This window comes from Rhinolophus sinicus, chromosome X (genome assembly GCF_036562045.2).
Source record: "Rhinolophus sinicus isolate RSC01 chromosome X, ASM3656204v1, whole genome shotgun sequence".
Taxonomy (NCBI): Eukaryota; Metazoa; Chordata; class Mammalia; order Chiroptera; family Rhinolophidae; genus Rhinolophus; species Rhinolophus sinicus.
Window position 1 is genome coordinate 73,058,323 of NC_133768.1, and position 20,498 is coordinate 73,078,820.

Below are 20,498 nucleotides of genomic sequence, written 5' to 3' on the forward strand. Positions count from 1 at the left end.
TTGTGACCCAGTTTAAGGCTGGGTTTTCACTCCTCTAAGATCTGTGATGCGGGTAGGGCGGAGGAAAAAGCATTGCAGCATGTATTGGTGCTAGTTTTGGAGAAATGCATGCAAGACGTTAACATTTATTCATAACACACAGACACATGCATCTGGGATCTTGTGGGAGAGCCAGCTTATGAAAACAGTATGAATGATGAAGGTGAAGGAATATAAAGGGGAGGCAAACTGAATGAGGACAGGGCAGTCCCAGGAAATCTCCCAGTCTCTACATCAGACCATTAAGCCAAGACATTAGGGCACGAAACCTGAATATTCATATATGTGGGTCTCGGTAGACTGTCAGAAAAATTAATATTAAATTGCCTCTATCCTCACCAGTCTGACCAACCCTGACTGAGTGGGTGGAAGGTGAATCTAACATGCGACTAGCAGATATCTCTGGGAAAGAGGGTCAACAGGAAAATCATGCAGAAAGACAGGGTTGGGTGGGGGGGGGAAGATATATGGGTGCTATGGTGGCTGTCGGGAAAGGAGTGTCCCTGACAGGACGGCCAACCTTATTGCACCCTTCAGCGTCCGGAGCTGGGCAACCATGTCCGAGAGACAGTGCTCCTGAAAATTCAAAACAGCAGAGTCTTTATAAAGCCAGCCAGCCTGAAAGCAGGGATGGGGTAGGGGCACAAAGAACCACCCCTTCTTCCCAAAAGGAAGGAGGAAGAATCACCCCTGAATCCTGGAAGAAAGGAGACTGAGGAAAACCAGACACTCAACAGGAGCAGCCTGTATGAGGATGGAACAGAAGTCTGAAAATTCTGTGACACTGAAGGTGACATTCACACTGTCCAGCATCAGTACTGAATCCAAGTCTGGGAAATTAATGATTTGGCTCTTCTATTTTTGGTGATCTGAACATCAGTAACAGCAGATCAAAGCAAAATCAAAAGATTCAATGAAAAAAAAGACCACCAGAAGAAATGGTTCGTTATTTCTATGCAGCTTTCAAGATTGCTGCTTCCTTCAACCTATGGCCTCTGTTGCGGAAAATTCTGTGTGAGAAAAGGAAGAGGGTGGACTGTTTCTCACCTGGTGGTCCTCATTTTCCATTGGCACCTTCTTCTTCTCAACAGTTTGATCTCTAGGAGAAGATAAAAGTGCTATTTAGTTCACTTATGAAATTTCTCAGTCTGAAATGGATTACCAATTGTAGATTTATGTTATAATGTTTCTTCCAAATTAGAAATAATGTGGGCCTCATTGAGCAACAAGGGTGCCTTCCTGAACTCAGCTACCAAAGAGAGATGTCACACGCTTCGTCAAAAGAGAGAGGGGCAGGAAGGGAGAGACTAAAGTCAAGCACTAGTTGACACACTTAGGAGATAATTAGAAGAATAAAGAACTGGTGGAACAGCAAGGGGAGGAGGCAAATCACTGAAAACCCCAAAGGAAAAAAAATCATCTCTCTTCTCAAAACTCCCCTATCCTATTAGAAGAGTCAGGCTCCTCTACTGTATGATATAGAACACCACCTTAGGTATACTCAACTGTTTCTTAGCTTTGCTCAAGTACTGGTCTTCATCAATGAGTTCTTGTTCTTCTGGAACAGAGCACCTCCTGCAGTGCAGAGAAGACATTATCTTTTGGAAACAAAATATGCCCTTCACTTTTACCCTTTACTTTCCACCCAACTATGGCAGGTTAACAACCCTATAACATTACAGAGTCAGATTCCACCCACATCACAAAACCTGTGAGCAGGTTAACATTTACCAATCCGTATTTCAAGGCATACCATCATCTAATTATTTTTGGTGCCGTATCACCTTTCTCCCAAGCCATTCAAAGTACTTGACAGCTACAAAATTCCTATGATGGCGGACAGCATGAAGCATAATCTCTATGATTATACGGTGAAGTTCAAGCACAAGAGAGACTTGCTTAAGGTTCCACACAAAGAGATTATTGCTGAGACTAGAATCTAGGTCTTTTGCTTCTCATTTACTAGAAAGTAATTCCCAAGGTGCCATATAGAAGCATGAGAATCCCTAAACTAGGTGATGACAGCTGAAGAAAATCAGAGGCCGCAATAAGGGACTAGGAATTTACTTCATAAAAAGAACAGAACACAGACTAACAAAGAAAAAAAAAAAAGGAGAATTCTATAAATGAAAATATTTGCTATATGTAAAGCACAAGAAGACAATTTTAGAAGAATAAAAACTGAAAGCAGTTCTTGAAAATATAGTGAATGGTCAAAAGTAATCCTACAAACAAATAAAAATGAGTAATAATTGGAAACACTATGCTATACCCATTTTATAAGGGGGCATAGTATCCTGGAAGGCAATGTCTCCTGGACGAAGTGTAAACTGATAGGAGATATCTGACAGTGGTCATAGAAATGGCGACGTGAGGTGAGCCTCTTGAAATCCGCCCTGGAATTTCCAACAAACTGAACAACCACAATTCTTCAAAGGACTCCCTGCACAGCAGAAAGGCAAGACTAAGAGACATGCAACTGAAATCATCTAAAGGTGAGCAAATTGGGCGAGTGGGGAAGGAGGGAAGCAGGAAGTGCGGAGACGCCGGCCGCACAGGAGCAGACCGGAGCTCCGAGCTCCCTGCACTCCTGCGCTACCGCAGCTGAAGGAGAGGGAAGAACTCGGACTGCTAGGGCTCCGCTTATGGCCCACAGTCCTGCCTGAGGGATCAGCATATAACACAGCTGAACCAAATGCTCATGGCAGAGACCTCGGAGCAAAGACTGAGGGAAGAAGGGTGAAAACAGCAGTTTAAGCCCTCACTGCTGAGAAGAGGATGGAAGCCTTAGGCTCAAAGCCTAGCCGCCCCCTCCCTACCCTCCCAGAGCGCGCCAAACCCCCACCCTCCCAGTGCTAGAAGCGGAACAGTAGCAGTGTCAGATCAAATGAACAGAATATTTACAGTTCTTAGAACTGTGGCCCTCAGCCAAGGACTCGCAACCCAACTAGTTCTGGTGAAGGGGAGGGAGCTGTGGGAGCAGAATGTGCTGTGCTGGTGGTCGCCGCCATTGCTCTGGGCCACCTCTCACAACTCACCCCACCCCGTCTCCACATGATGACCTATCTGAGCGGATCCCTAAAGGGGCAAACAGAGCCGCTGAAACACACAGTCACTGAATCAGGTGCAGAAAAAGCTTCGGAACTTCAGAAGCTCTCCACTTCCCCCAACGGAGGTGGTGCCCTGAGACCCAGGCAACCTACTCATAGAGGAGAAACCCACCTTTCAGGGAATCCCCCCACAGTGTGAGAAATTGGAACAGTGCATAGAAAATATAACACTACAGTGTGAGTGAAAATAAAAGGCTGCAGTCAGAGAGAAAATAAAAAACATTCTACCAACACCTACTGGAAAACAAAAGAAAGACCTGTTCCTATAAACCTGGTGTAGAACCCACTCCTGTAGATGCCTAGGAAGAGAAATCATTCACTAACTGCCATGAATAACCAAGGTAACAAGGCAGCTCAGAAAGAAAGTGAAAAGTCTCCAGAAAATGAACTTAAAGACATGGAAATATGTGACTTAAATGACAGAAAATTCAAGATGGGAGTTCTGAAAAATCTCAGTGAGATGCAAGAAAACACACACTGGCAGTTTAATGAACTCAGAAACACAAACAACAAAAGGATGATTTTACCAAAGAGATTGAAATTTTAAAAAAGTACAAAATAGAATTTCTGGAGATTAAGAACTCAGTAGAAGAAATGAAGAATGAAATAGCCAGCTTAGGTAATAGAGTTGACCAGATGGAGGAAAGAATCAGTGACATCGAAGATAGAAACCTGGAAATTACACAGATGGAAGAAGAAAGAGACTTGAGACTTAAAAGAAATGAAAGAACTCTATTAGAACTTTCTGACTCCATCAGAAAGAGCAATATAAGAATAATGGGATCTTCCGGAAAAATGGCGGCGTGAGGTGAGCCTCTGTAAAGCTCCCCTGGAATTTACAACGAATCGAACAACAAAAACTCCACAAAGGACTCCCTGCACAGCAGACAGGCAAGACGAAGAGGGCCCCCACCGACTGAAATCACCTACAGGTGGGAGATTCGCGAGAGCGGGGGGAGGAGGGAAGGGACAAGTGCGCGGAGACAGAGCCGCGCGGGCGCAGGACGCAGACCTTGCTCAGTGCGCCGAGCTCGCTGCTTCCCGGAACTACCGCAGCGGCGGGAGAGGGAAGAGCTCGGACTGCTAGGGCTCCGCCAGGGCTCCACAGGGCTGAGGGGACAGCATATAACACGGCTGAACCCAACGCTCACGGCAGAGACCTCGGAGAAAAGACTGAGGGAAAAAGGCTGAAAACGGTGGTTTAAGCCCGCACTGCCGAGCAGAGAACGGAGCCTTAGGCACTGAGACTAGCCGCCTCCCTCCCTCCCAGAGCTCGCCCGCCCCCACCTGCCCGGTGCTAGAAGCGAAACAGTAGCAGTGTCAGATCAAAACAACAGAAAATTTGCTATATTTGAGAACTGTGGCCCACAAACACAAATTCACAGCCCAACTAGTTCCAGCAAAGGGAGAGAGCTGTGGAAGCAGGACCGGCTGTGGTGGTGGTCGCCGCCATTGCTCTGGGCCACCTCTCACAGCTCACCCGCCCCTGACCCCACCTATCTGGGCGGATCCCTGCAGGAGTAAACAGAACTGCTGAAACATACGGGCTCTGAATCAGGAGCTGGAAGAGCTTTGGAACATCAAAAGCTCTCCATACCCACAGGGACACTGCGCCCTGTGACCTAGATGAACTATTAACAGAGGAGAAGCCCGTCTCCCAGGAATCCCCCATTGTGTGAGAAGCAGGAATAGTGCAGAGAAAACAGCACTACCGTGTGGGAGAAGAAAAATAAGTTGCAGTTGGAGAAATAATAAAACATTCTACCAACAAGTACTGGAAAACAAAAGAAAGACTGGTTTCTATCAACCTGTTGCAGAAGTCACTCCTGTAGATGTCTAGGAAGAGAAATAGTAAACCAGTAATCGCCATGAATAACCAAGGCAACAAGATAGCTCAGAAAGAAAGTGAAAAATCTCCAGAGAAGGCACTTAAAGATACAGAAATATGTGACTTAAATGACAGAGAATTCAAGATTGCAGTTCTGAAAAAACTCAACGAGATACAAGAAAACACAGATAGGCAGTTAAATGAACTCAGAAACTCAATCAAAGAACAGCATGAGCATTTTACGAAAGAGATTGAAATTTTTAAAAAGAACCAAATAGAATTTCTGGAGATTAAGAACTCAATAGAAGAAATTAAGAATGAAATAACCAGCTTAGGTAGTAGAGTTGACCAGATGGAGGAAAGAATCAGTGACATCGAAGATAGAAACCTGGAAATGACACAGAGAGAAGAAGAAAGAGACTTGAGACTTAAAAGAAATGAAAGAACTCTACAAGAACTTTCTGACTCCATCAGAAAGAGCAATATAAGAATAATGGGCATACCAGAAGGAGAAGAAAGAGAAGGGAACAGAGAATATATTCAAACAAATTGTCGATGAGAACTTCCCAAATTTGTGGACAGAACTGGACCCTCGAATCCAAGAAGCAAATAGAACACCTAGTTACCTCAATCCCAACAGGCCTTCTCCAAGGCACATTGTATTGAAGCTGTCTAAAATCAACGACAAAGAAAGAATCCTCAAGGCAGCCAGGGAAAAGAAGACGGTAACTTACAAAGGAAAGCCCATTAGATTATCATCAGATTTTTCAGCAGAAACTCTACAAGCCAGGAGGAGTGGAACCAAATATTCAAACTATTGAAAGAGAGAAATCATGAGCCAAGAATAATATATCCAGCAAAGATATCCTTTAGATATGAAGGAGGAATAAAGACCTTTCCAGACATACAGAAGCTGAGGGAATTTTCTAATACACGACCTGCACTACAAGAAATACTAAAGGAGGCTATTCGACCACCATCAACAGGGACAATTTGTGGCAACCAAAACTCAAAAAGGGGAGAGTAAAGGCCTGAACGGAATATGGGAATGGAGAAAGTAAGCGTGCTGAAGAAAATGGAATACTCTAAATATCAAACTTTCTTTTACATAAACTTAAGGGTAACCACTCAAAAAAATCCAGAACTGAAATATATACTGAAATAAAAGAAGAAACAGAGGAAACATCATAGAATACCACCACACAGAAATAATAGACAACAACAAAAGGCAAAGAAACAATGGAGACACAGCCTTACCAGAAAACTAAAGATAGAATGACAGGAAATCCTCACATATCAATAATCACCCTAAATGTAAATGGACTGAACTCACCAATAAAAAGGCACAGAGTAGCAGATTGGATCAAAAACTAAACCCAACCATATGCTGTCTCCAAGAGACACATCTCAGCTACAAGGACAAGCATAGACTCAAAGTGAAAGGGTGGAAATTGACACTCCAAGCAAATGGTACCCAGAGAAAATCAGGTGTAGCCATAATGATATCAGATGAAACAGACTTCAAGGTGAAAAAGATAACAAGAGACAAAGATGGACATTTCATAATGGTGAAGGGACTGTACAACAAGAAGACATAACAGTCATCAATATTTATGCCCCAATCAGGGAGCACGAAATACACCAAGCAACTACTAACAGAACTAAAGGGAGAAATTGACCAAAACACAATTATACTAGGGGACTTAAATACATCATTGACAGCTATGGATAGATCATCCAAACAGAAAATAAATAACGAAATAGTAGCCCTAAATGACACATTAGATGAAATGGACATAATTGACATTTATAGAGCACTTCATCCTAAAACATCAGACTATACATTCTTTTCTAGTGTACATGGAACATTCTCAAGGATAGACCATATATTGGGACATAAAATCAGTCTCAACAAATTTAAGAAGATTGAAATCATACCATGCATATTCTCTGATCACAAGGCTTTGAAATTGGATATCAACTGTAAAAAGAAAGCGGAAAAACACAAATACATGGAGATTAAACAACATACTTTTAAAGAAGGACTGGGTCAAAGAAGAAATTAGAGGAGAGATCAAAAGATACATAGAAACAAATGACAATGAAAATACATCCTACCAAAATTTTTGGGATGCAGCGAAAGCAGTTTTAAGAGGGAAATTTATCTCATTACAGGCCTGTCTCAAGAAACAAGAAAACTCTCAAATAAATAACCTCATGTTACACCTTAAAGAACTAGAAAAACAAGAACAAGTAAAACCCAAGGTCAGCAGAAGAAAGGAAATAATAAAAATTAGAGCAGAACTAAATGAAATAGAGAACAAAAGACAATAGAAAAAATTAATGTGACAAAGAGCTGGTTCTTTGAAAAGATTAACAAAATTGACAAACCCTTGGCTAGACTTACTAAGATAAAAGAGAGAAGACACTGATTAACAAAATCAGAAACGTAAAAGGGAAGTTATCACGGACACCACAGAAATACAAAGGATCATCCAAGAATACTATGAAGGACTATATGCCACCAAATTCAACAACCTAGAAGAAATGGACAAGTTCTTAGAAACATATAGCCTTCAAGGCTGAACCATGAAGAACTGGAAAATCTAAACAGACCGATCACCAGTAAAATTGAATCAGTCATCCAAAACCTTCCCAAAAGCAAAAGTCCGGGACCAGATGGCTTCACTAGTGAATTCTACCAAACCTTCAAAGAGGATCTAATACCAATTCTGCACAAACTCTTCCAAAAATTGAAGAAGAGACAGTACTCCCTAACTCATTTTATGAGGCCAACATTACCCTGATACCAAAACCTGGTAAGGACAGCACAAAAAAGAAAACTACAGACCAATATCTCTGATGAATACCGATGCAAAAATCCTAAATAAAATTCTAGCAAATCGAATACAACAATGCATTAAAAAGATTATTCATCACGACCAAGTGGGGTTCATCCCCGGGCCACAAGGATGGTTCAACATACAAAAATCCATCAATGTGATACGTCACATAAACAAAATAAAGGACAAAAATCATATGATTATATCAATTGATGCAGAAAAAGCATTTGACAAGATGCAACATCCATTTATGATTAAAACACTTAATAAAATAGGTATAGAAGGAAAATACCTTAACATAATAAAGGCCATATATGACAAGCCCTCTGCTAATCTCATAATTAATGGAGAAATATTGAAGCCCTTTGCTCTACGTTCAGGAACACGACAGGGATGTCCCCTATCACCTCTGCTTTTCAACATAGTGTTGGAAGTCCTTGCCAGAGCAATCAGGCAAGAGAAAGAAATAAAAGGCATCCAAATTGGGAATGAAGAAGTTAAATTATCACTCTTTGCAGATGACATGATGCTATATATAGAAAACCCTAAAGACTCCACCAAAAAGCTATTAGAAACAATCAACGAATACAGTAAAGATGCCGGCTACAAAATCAACGCACAAAAGTCCATTGCCTTCCTATATACTAACAATGAAATCTCAGAAAAAGAAATACAAAAAACAATTCCTTTTGCAATTGCAGCAAAAAGAATAAAATACCTAGGAATAAACTTAACCAAGGATGTGAAAGACCTATATGCTGAAAACTATAAGACATTTTTGAAAGAAATTGAAGAAGACACAAAGAAATGGAAAGACATTCCGTGCTCATGGATTGGAAGAATCAACATAGTTAAAATGGCCATATTACCCAAAGCAATATACAGATTCAATGCAATCCCCATCAAAATCCCAATGGCATATTTTAAAGAAATAGAACAAAAATCATCAGATTTGTTTGGAACCACAAAAGACCCCGAATAGCCAAAGCAATCTTAAGAAAAAGAACAATAATGGAGGTATCACACTTCCTGACTTTGGCTTGTACTACAGGGCTACAATAATCAAAACAGCATGGTATTGGCAGAAAAACAGACACATAGACCAATGGAATAGAATTGAGAACCCAGAAATAAAACCACATAAATATGGACAGATAATTTTGACAAAGAAGCTAAAACATACAATGGAGCAAAGACAGCCTCTTCAATAAATGGTGCTGGGAGAATTGGATAGCCACGTGCAAAAGAATGAAACTGGACTGCTATTTGTCACCATGTACCAAAGTTAATTCAAAATGGATCAAAGACTTAAGCATAAGACCTGACACAATAAACTGCATAGAAGAAAACATAGGTACTAAACTTATGGACCTTGGGTTCAAAGAGCATTTTATGAACTTGACTCCAAAGGCAATGGAAGTAAAAGCTAAAATAAACGAATGGGACTATATGAAACTTAAAAGCTTCTGCACAGCAAAAGAAACCATTGACAAAATAAAGAGGCCACCAACTGAATGGGAGAAGATTTTTGCAAACAGTGCCTCCGATAAGGGGCTAGTTTCCAGAATATACAAGGAACTCATGCAACCCAACAACAAAAAAACAAACAACCCAATTGAAAAATGGGCAGAGGACTTGAAGAGACATTTCTCCAAAGAGGACATACAAATGGCAAATAGACATATGAAAAAATGCTCAACATCACTAATCATCAGAGAATTGCAAATCAAAATCACAATGAGATATCACCTCACCCCAGTCAGAATGGCTATCATCAACAAGACAAATAGTAACAAATGTTGGAGAGGCTGTGGAGAAAAAGGAACCCTCATACACTGTTGGGAATGCAGACTGGTGCAGCCGTTATGGAAGGCAGTGTGGAGGTTCCTCAAAGAATTACGAATAGAATTGCCATATGACCCAGCAATCCCTCTCCTGGGTATCTACCCAAAAATCTGAAAACATTTAGAGATAAAGACATGTGTGCTCCAATGTTCATTGCAGCTTTGTTTACGGTGGCCAAGACATGGAAACAACCAAAATGTCCTTCGATAGATGAATGGATAAAGAAGTTGTGGTATATATACACAATGGAATACTATTCGGCGGTAAGAAAAGATGATATAGGAACATTTGTGACAACATGGATGGATCTTGAGAGAGTAATGCTGAGCGAAACAAGTCAGACAGAAAAAGCAGAGAACCGTGTGATTTCACTGATATGTGGTATATAAACCAAAGGCAGCAAGGGAACAGGACAAACAAATGAGAAACAGAAACTCATAGACACAGACAATAGTTTAGTGGTTGCCAGAGGGTAAGGGGGGCGGGGGGTGGGGGGTGGGAGATGAGGGTGGTGGGGATTGAATATATGGTGATGGAAGGAGAACTGAATCTGGGTGAAGAACACACAATGGGATTTATAGATGATGTGATGCAGAATTGTGCACCTGAAATCTATGTAATTTTACTGACAATTGTCACCGCAATAAATTTAATTAAAAAAAAGAAAAAAAAGAATAATGGGCATACCAGAAGGAGAAGAAAGGGAGAAGGGAACAGAGAGTGTATTCAAACAGACGATGAGAACTTCCCAAACTTGTGGACAGAACTGGATCCTCGAATCCAAGAAGCAAATACAACACCTAATTACCTCAATCCCAACAGGCCTTCTCCAAGACACATTGAATTGAAGGTGTAAAAAATTAACGACAAAGAAAGAGTCCTCAAGGCAGCCAGGAAAAAGAAGATAACCACCAGGTTATCATCAGATTTTTCAGCAGAAACTGTACAAGCCAGGAGGGAGTGGACTCAAATACTCAAGCTATTGAAAGACAGAAATTATAGGCCAAGAATAATATATCCAGCAAAGATATCCTTTAGATATGAAGGATGAATAAAGACCTTTCCAGACAAACAGAAGCTGAGGGAATTTTCTAACACATGACCTGCACTACCAGAAATAATGAAGGAGGCTATTCGACCTGAAACAAAAAACTGAAGAATACAAAACCATGAGTAGTATTACAGACAGACAGACTGAAGCAGACAATGGCAATCTCTACACTAAATAAGACATTATACACTTAAACATAACAGACAGTGTAAAGAAGGAAAAAAATAACCTTAAACAAAAAAAAAGAAAAAGCCAACTTGCTACTGCACCGCAGAAATCAACTCGTAGCATAAACAGAGATAATTTGTGACAACCAAAACGTAAAAGGGGGAAAGAGTAAAAGTCTGAACAGGTATAAGGGAATGGAGAAAGTAAGCATGCTGAAGAAATTGCAATACTCTAAATATGAAACGTTCTTTTACATAAACTTGATGGTAACCACTAAAAAAAAAAAAAAATCCAGAACTGAAATACATAACATAATAAAAGAAGAAACGGAGGGAAATATCATAGAATACCACCACACTGAAATAATAGCAACAAAAAGGCAAAGAAACAATGGATACACAATCTTACCAGAACAGTAAAGATAGAATGATAGGAAATCCTCAGTATCATTAATCATCCTAAATGTAAATGGACTGAACTCACCAATAAAAAGGCACAGAGTAGTAGACTGGATCAAAAAACTAAACCAAACCAAATGCTGCCTCCAAGAGACACACCTCAGCTACAAGGACAAGCATATACTCAAAGTGAAAGGGTGGAAATTGATACTCCAAGCAAATGGATAAGGAGAAAAGCAGGTGTAGTCCAGATGAATCAGACTTCAGGATAAAAAAAAGGTAACAAGAGACAAAGATGGACATTTCATAATGATAAAGGGGACTGGACCACAAGAAGACACAACAGTCATCAATATTTATGCCCCCAATCAGGGAGGACCGAAATACACCAAGCAACTACTAACAGAAAAAAAGGGAGAAATCGACCAAAACACAATTATACTAGGGGACCTAAATACATCATTGACAGCTATGGAAAGATCATCCAAACAGAAAATAAATAACGAAATAGTAGCCCTAAATGACACATTAGATGAAATGGACATAACTGACATTTATGGAGCACTTCATCCTAAAACATCAGACTATACATTCTTTTCTAGTCTACATGGAACATTCTCAAGGATAGACCATATATTGCGACACAAAACTAGCCTTAGCAAATTTAAGAAGAGTGAAATCATCCGAAGTATATTCTCTGATTACAAGGCTTTGAAACTGGATAGCAACTGCTAAGAGAAAGCAGGAAAAAACACAAACACATGGAGATTAAACAACATACTTTTAAAGAACGACTAGGTCAAAGAAGAAATAAGAGGAGAGATCAAAAGATATATAGAAACCAATGAGAATGAAAATACATCCTACCAAAATTTTTCAGATGCAGTGAAAGCAGTTTAAGAGGGAAATTTATATCATTACAGGCCTATCTGAAGAAACAACAAAAATCCCAGTTAAGTAACCTCATGTTACACCTTAAAGAACTAGAAAAAGAAGAACAAGTGAAACCCAATGTCAGCAGAAGAAAGGAAATAACAAAAATCAGAGCAGAACTAAATGAAATAGAGAACAAAAAGACAATAGAAATACTTATGCCACAAAGAGGTGGTTCTTTGAAAAGATTAATAAAATTGAGAAACCCGGAGCTAGACTCACTAAGATAAAAAGAGAAAAGACACAAACAAACAAAATTAGAAATGAAAGGGGGAGAGTTATCACGGATGCCACAGAAATACAAAGGATCATCCAAGAATACTATGAAGGACTATATGCCACCAAATTCTGTAACATAGAAGAAATGGACAAGTTCTTAGAAACACAGAGCCTTCCAAGGTGAATCACGAAGAACTGGAAAATCTACTAGACCAATCACCAGTAAGGAAATTGAATCAGTCATCCAAAACCTTCCGAAAAGCAAAAGATGGCTTCACTAGGGAACTCTACCAAACCTTCAAAGAGGATCTAATACCTATCCTCCTGAAACTCTTCCAAAGAATTAAAGAGAGACAATACTCCCTAACTCGTTTTATGAGGCCAACATTATTACCCTGATACCAAAACCTGGTAAGGATAACAGAAAAAAAGAAAATTACGGTCCAATATATCTGATGAATATAGATGCAAAAATCCTAAATAAAATTCTAGCAAATCGAATACAACAATGCATTAAAAAGATTATGCATCACGACCAAGTGGGGTTCATCCCAGGGGCACAAGGATGGTTCAACATCCGCAAATCCATCAATGTGATACATCACATAAACAAAATAAAGGACAAAAAATCATATGATTATATCAATTGATGCAGAAAAAGCATTTGACAAGATACAACATCCATTTATGATTAAAACACTTAATAAATTGGGTTTAGAAGGAAAATACCTTAACATAATAAAGGCCACATATGATAAACCCTCAGCTAATCTCATAATTAACGATGAAAATACTGAAGCCCTTTGCTCTATGTTCAGGAACACGACAGGGCTGTCCCCTATCATCTCTGCTTTTCAAAATAGTGTTGGAAGTCCTAGCCAGAGCAATCAGGCAAGAGAAAGAAATGAAAGGCATCCAAATTGGGAATGAAGAAGTTATACTGTCACTTTCTGCAGATGACATGATGCTATGTATATAGAAAACCCTAAAGACTCCACCAAAAAGCTATTAGAAACAATCAACAACTACAGTAAAGTTGCTGGCTACAAAATCAATGTACAAAAGTCCATTGCATTCCTATACAGTAACAATGAAATCTCAGAAAAAAAGAAATTTAAAAAACAATTCCTTTTGAAATTGCAACAAAAAGAATAAAATACCTAGGAATAAACTTAACAAAGAATGTGAAAGACCTATATACTGAAAACTATGAGACTTTTGAAAAGAAATTGAAGAACACAGAAAGAAATGGTAAGCTATTCTGTGTTCAGTGATTGGAAGAATCAACATAGTTAAAATGGCCATATTACCAAAAGCGATATACAGATTTAATGCAATCCCCATCAAAATCCCAAAGGCATTTTTTAAAAATAGAACAAAAACAATCATCAGATTTATATGGAACCACAAAAAAACCCAAATAGACAAAGCAATCCTAAGGGGGGAAAAAATGGAGGAGGTATCACACTCCCTGACTTCAGCTTGTACTACAGGGCAACAGTAATCAAAACAGTATGGTATTGGCAGAGAAACAGACACACAGACCAATGGAAGACACACACAAAAAATTACAAATAGAATTACCATATGACCCAGCAATCCCTCCCCTGGGTACCTACCCCAAAAATCTGAAAACATTTATCCATAAAGACACGTGTGCTCCAATGTTCACTGCAGCTTTATTTATGGTGGCCAAGACATGGAAACAACCAAACTGTCCTTCGATAGATGAATGGATAAAGAAGTTGTGGTATATATACACAATGGAATACTATTTGGCCATAAGAATAGATGATATAGTACTATTTGCAACAACATGGATGGATCTTGAGATTATAATGCTGAGCAAAATAAGTCAGACTGGAAAAGTACAGAACCATATGATTTCACTTATACGTGGTATATAAAACTGAAAACAACAAAAGAACAAGACAAACAAATGAGAAACAAAAACACATAGACACAGACAATAGTTTAGTGGTTACCAGAGGGTAAGGGGTGAGGGGGTGGTAGATGAGGGTAAAGGGGATGAAATATATGGTGATGGCAAGAAAACTGACCCTGGGTGGTGAACACACAGTGCGACATATATAGATGATGTATTATAGAATTGTACACCTGAAATCTATGTAACTTTACTAACAATTGTGACCCCAATAAACTTTAGTTAAAAAAAAAACCTGACAGGAGGTACAGGATTCAAAAGTGAGACTTCTAAGCACTCATTCCCATATTCCAATCAAATAGTCCCAGTTACTCTCCTGTGGAGAGGGACTTAGGCACAGTTGGAGACTGGGGGAGTGCTTACTCATTACAAACCTGGATTTCATTTAATTAATTTCCTCCATTTTAAACATTTTTTTTTCTAAAAAGCACACTGTTTTAGGACCTTGTTTTCTATCAGCATTTATCCCGAGGGGAAAAAATTACATCACAGCTGAAATGAAGCTAACTGAATTATTATTGTAGACCTATGTGTCTACTGAGCCAAATAAAAGAAATATTTGTTAAATGGAAACAAATGCCCACAGATATGCCAGGCACAATATAGATATTAGCTGCTACAAGGAACGTATGGTGCGTTAGGAAGACAAACATGAAAACAGCATTGAATGCACTGCAACAGATTCAGGCATAGGAAACATGAACTCAACCCTAAATGTAAAGCCCTTGTTCTCAAACAGCTTATAATCTTGTGAAGAGACAAAATGAATACATGTGAAAAACATCCAAAAATCCATAACGGTATGTGAGCAAATGTCAATAATTAAGTACCTCAGGAAGCCAGAGTAAAATCACTATTGTCAACGGGAGAAGTATGACACAATACACTTAAGCATCGCAGATGGATGTGATTTGGATAGGCAGATGGAATGCATAAAGTCACTGAAAGCCAAGTGGAATGACTGTCAAGTCATGGAGGAGGGAGTTAGTGGGGCATGTGTGGGAAACAGTGAAGCCACAGGACTGGCTAAGCACAGGGTGTGAGTTCAGGTACAGTGAGAAATAAGGCTGGGACCAAGCGGCACAGGACCTTGAATGCCACGCTGAAGAGTGTAGACTTGAGATGTGAAGTGTTTTAGAATATAAAGACAAATCTGGAGCTATCTCTGGCATAATATTGAGTCCCAACCTTACCTGTACTTTGGATGGGAATTATAGTAACAAAACCATCTTGCAGGTAATGTAGACGGATCAACCTTGCCAGGAAGCTTCCTCCATTTGAGACATTCATCACACTGTACCCATGTCTGGTCAGGAATCTTTCTGAAGGAAGGAAGGAAAACAGAAGTATGACTGTGTAGCTCTGTGTTCCGTCTCACATTAGAAAGGCATACCCTAAAAGTGAAAGAACATAATCTTATATATGAAATGCATTATTACTGTTATAGTCTAGCTGTCTAAAATGTACATATCTTGAACTTCACAGAAAAAATGACAGGACTATACCAGATATGGATATGAAAAATAGTACTAAATGTTATTAACATAGTGAGCTATCATTATTTATGGAGATCAGTAATACGTATCCTGGAATCGCCTGTTCTAAGCAAGCAAGAGAATAATTTTAACTCTGAAATTAACTAGGAACATTTTTTTTTTTAATTTTATGTACATCACAATATTATGAAGAAATAAAACCCAATAGAATCCTTTTACCTAGTTCTATCCATTCCCACAACAAGTTTAAAATGCATTTGTGGGGAGCGGCCAGATGGCTCAGTTGGTTAGTGCACAAGCTACTAACAACAAGGTTGCTGGTTCAATCCCACATGGATGGTGGGCTGTGCCCCCTGCAACTAAGATTGAAAACGGCGACTGGACTTGGAACTGAGCTGCGCCCTTCACACCTAGGTTGAAGGACAACGACTTGGAGCTGATGTGACCTGGAGAAACACACTGTTCCCCAATATTCCCCCTGTCCGAAATTTTTTTAAATAAAAGTAAATAAAATGCATTTGTGGGAGTCACTGAAGAATCATCAAAATATCTCCCCCATTTCCCTGCAGACTCCCTACTCCTATTTTTTTTTCCTTTCAAAAAAGGTATTTGTTTATACTTCAATCAAAATTTTACTAGGTTGATATTCCCAAAGTTAATCTTAAAATGTAACATATATTTGATGAAATTTCATAACTAGAAATGGTGGCTACAGTCCAACAATTGGGATAAATTATTAAGATAAATTCTTCCAGAGTTCTACTCTTAAAACACATACCCACTCCCACCACACCACCCCCGCCATGCCGAGGAAGCATAATCCAGTCACCTACACGTTAGAGTGAATTTGTTTCTCTGTGATAGGAGCTGGTCCATATATAACAGCTATAGTCAGCATCTAAGGTATGAAAGGGGTAGGAAGGGAAGGCTAGAGAAAAGAGAAGAGACACAGAAAGAGGGTAGAGGGATACCTAGGATCAATTTGAAAAACACGTAATTTAGCCTAGGGCGGGTTTGCTGTTTTTTGTTTTTTAAGTTTAAAGTAATCATTTATTTTAATAAAATGTAGCACTTTAACTGTATTTACTTGAAAATATAAACACTGTAATTATTTTTTGTGGATTTTTGACACATTTTGGAGAAAAAAACTTGAAATCAGTTAATGCAGTGAAAGGGTTGCCAATATGGAAACGAAAGATTCCCTGATTTACTTGTGAATCCATTTCACGAAACTGATTAAAATCATAAACATTCACAATGAAAACTATTTGAAAATATTCATTCTCCGTGGCAAAAATTTATTTAAAAGAAAATTAATTATAAAGGAAAGGGCAATCCTATATAAAGGGTAGCTCATTATAAAGGAAAAGTATAATGAGCTGCATTATACTTTTCAACAGATTACACAATATTAGAAAAAAATGAAATAAACAAGTCTTGAAAGTTTCTAGGAAAAAATTACTGTGATTTTAGAATTTTCTACCAGCCAAAATAGTAAACTACTCTAAAAGCAAAATTGTTCTTTCCCCCTAAATTTTACAAACATATTTTATTTATAGTAGCAAAAATATTGGCAAAAACTAAAGTCCAAGAAATCCAAGAAAAGAAACATGATGTGGAATACAGGAAGTAGTGATTAATCATGATAGCAAACCCCTATAGACCCTTACATGCTGTGAACATATACATTTATTTAGTCTCAAAATAAATCAATAAGATGGGTAGCGATATTATCTCCGTTTAAGGTGCAGAGAACTTATGTGACTTAAACAAGTTCTCTGCTGTGGTAAGTGCCAGAGCCCAGGACTACCCAGAGCTAGAGTTATATACTTTTTTAATTTTTTTTTTAACTTTTACAGAGTATTTATTTTAATTTTTAGCTTCTGATTCTTTTTTCCCCCAATTTTTTTTTAGTTTCAGGTGCACAAAACAATGTAATAGTTAGACATTTATCATTTATATCCCTCAAACAGTGACAACGCCCCTTCCCCCATCCACTAGCCCTCTGACATTAGGGCGGATTTTCTGTATATTGCATTTATCATGCTCTTATACTGACATTTCAACAGAGTGGTGGTTTCTTTTTATGTCTTAGTTCAATCTTTTTCTTATCTTTTAAAACAGTGCTGATTTTTAGGTATAAAACTAATATAAGCTCATTAAAGGAAAACTGGAAAAAACAGAAATACATAAAAATAAAATACAAGACACTCATAATTCTACAACTCAAATACAATGCCCTCTTCTTGTTTAAAACTCCGTTTTTAAACAGAGAATTCACACACATTTTTGGATACATGGCTTCCTATCTCCCAGCTCCAGGCTGCTCCAGCCTTGTAACCTCTAAGCTCTAAGCTCAGGCCTTACCTCTGGTGTCTATATATTTCCATATAGCCAGTGTTTTATTTACAGCCAGAGCAGCAAAAGGTAGTTTCAGCAGTAGTGGGAGGGGAGAAGAAAGGTCATATTAGCTTTGGTTTTACATGCACATGCACAGAGGAGTCTCTTGTAGAAGCATTCCAGTATTATTTTCTCGGGACAAACGCCAGCCACAGCAACTCCCTGCCTCAGGTTACATGCAGACCATGGTAGGTACTTCCATCCAGACAGATAAGAGAGGCTTTTAGCTTGTGCTTGAAATAAATAGGTAGTTAAAGGGGCTATATCATATTCCCCTCATTGCATCCTTCCAGTAGTGTGTCAGGGTTAAGAACTTGGGAGCCCAGTTGCCTATATTTGAACCTTACACATATCACTTTCTACCTGTCTAACCTTGAGCAAGTTACCTAAGCACTCAGTGTATCATTATCTACATTTATAAAGAATTAATAATGTGCCATAAAAATGGCGGTGGGACGTGAGCCTCTATAAATCACCCCTGGAATTTACAACTAATCGAACAACTATAACTCCACAAAGAACTCCCTGCACAGCAGACAGGCAAGACGAAGAGGCCCACTACTGAATTTACTTAAAGGTGAGCGAATCGCACGTGCAGGGGGGAGGCGGGAAGGGAGAAATGCGGTGACAGAGCTGCGCAGGACGCAGAAGCTCAGTGCTCTGAGCTCGCTGCATCCAGAAACTACCGTAGCTGCGGGAGAGGGAAGAACTCAGATGGCTAGGGCTCCACTTTAGGCCCACAGGGCTGAGGGGGCAGCATATAACACAGCTGAACCCAACGCTCATGGCAGAGACCTCGGAGAAAAGATTGAGGGAAGAAGTCTGAAAACGGTGGTTTAAGCCCTCACTGCCGAGCAGAGAATGGAAGCCTTAGGCACTGAGATTAGCCACCCCCTCCGTAAGCTCCCAGAGGTTGCCTCGCCCCCACCTGCCCGGTGCTAGAAGCAGAACAGTAGCAGTGTCAGATCAAAAGAACAGAATATTTGCTGTTCTGAGAACTGTGGACCGCAGACATAGATTCACAGCCCAACTAGTTTGGGCAAAGGGGAGGGAGCTGTGGAAGCAAGACCAGCTGTGGTGGTGGTCACTGCCATTGCTCTGGGCCACCTCTCACAACTCACCCCGCCCCTGGCCCCACCTATCTGGGAGGATCCCTGCAGGAGTAAACAGAACTGCTGAAACAAACACATGGGCTCTAAATCTGGTGCAGGAAGAGCTTTGGAATTTCAAAAGCTTTCCGCATACCTACACGGACACTGTGCCCTGCGACACAGGCGAACAATTAACAGAGGAGAAGCCCGTCTCCCAGGGAATCCCCAAATTGGGTGAGAAACTGGAATAGTGCAGAGAAAACATAGCACTACCTTGTGAGAGAGAAAAAAAGGCTGCAGTCGGAGAGAAAATAAAACATTCTACCAACAAATCCTGGAAAACAAAAGAAAGACCTCTTCCTATCAACCTGATGCAGAAGCCACTCCTGTAGATGTCTAGGAAGAGAAATAATAAATCAGTAATTGCCAAGAATAACCAGGGAAACAAGACAGCTCAGAAAGAAAGTGACAAGTCTCCAGAAAAGGAACTTAAAGATATGGAACTATGTGACTTAAATGACAGCGATTCAAGATTGCAGTTCTGAAAAAACTAAACGAAGATGCAAGAAAACACAGAAAGGCAGTTTAATGAACTCAGAAACACAATCAAAGAACAACATGAGCATTTTACGAAGAGATTGTAATTTTGAAAAAGAACCAAACAGAATTTCTGGAGATTAAGAACTCAATAGAAGAAATTAAGAATGAAATAGCCAGCTTAGGTAGTAGAGTTGACCAGATGGAGGAAACAATCAGTGACATAGAAGATAGAAACCTGGAAACGACACGAATGGAAGGAGAAAGAGACTTGAGACTTAAAAGAAATGAAAGAACTCTACAGAACTTTCTGACTCCATCAGAAAGAGCAATATAAGAATAATAGACATACCAGAAGGAGAAGAAAGAGAGAAGGGAACAGTGAACATATTCACACAAATTGTCGATGAGAACTTCCCAAACAAGTGGACAGAACTGGATCCTCGAATCCAAGAAGCAAATAGAACACCTAATTACCTCAATCCCAACAGGCCTTCTCCAAGGCACGTTGTATTGAAGCTGCCTAAAATCAACAACAAAGAAAGAATCCTCAAGGCAGCCAGGGAAAAGAAGAGGGTAACTTACAAAGGAAAGC

At 39.4% G+C, this 20,498-nt stretch overlaps 1 protein-coding gene across 2 annotated transcripts in view; it reads right to left on the minus strand.

The window, feature by feature from the left end:
* MORC4 (MORC family CW-type zinc finger 4) overlaps positions 1–20,498 on the minus strand; it is a 74,108-nt gene that overhangs the window by 12,308 nt on the left and 41,302 nt on the right. For both annotated transcript variants that reach the window (XM_074323477.1, XM_074323475.1), the window contains 3 exons: positions 15,573–15,701; positions 1,546–1,614; positions 1,087–1,138 (listed from right to left, as the gene is read on the minus strand). In XM_074323477.1, the coding sequence (XP_074179578.1) occupies positions 1,087–1,138; positions 1,546–1,614; positions 15,573–15,701 (250 nt within the window). The remainder of the gene's footprint in view (positions 1–1,086; positions 1,139–1,545; positions 1,615–15,572; positions 15,702–20,498) is intronic.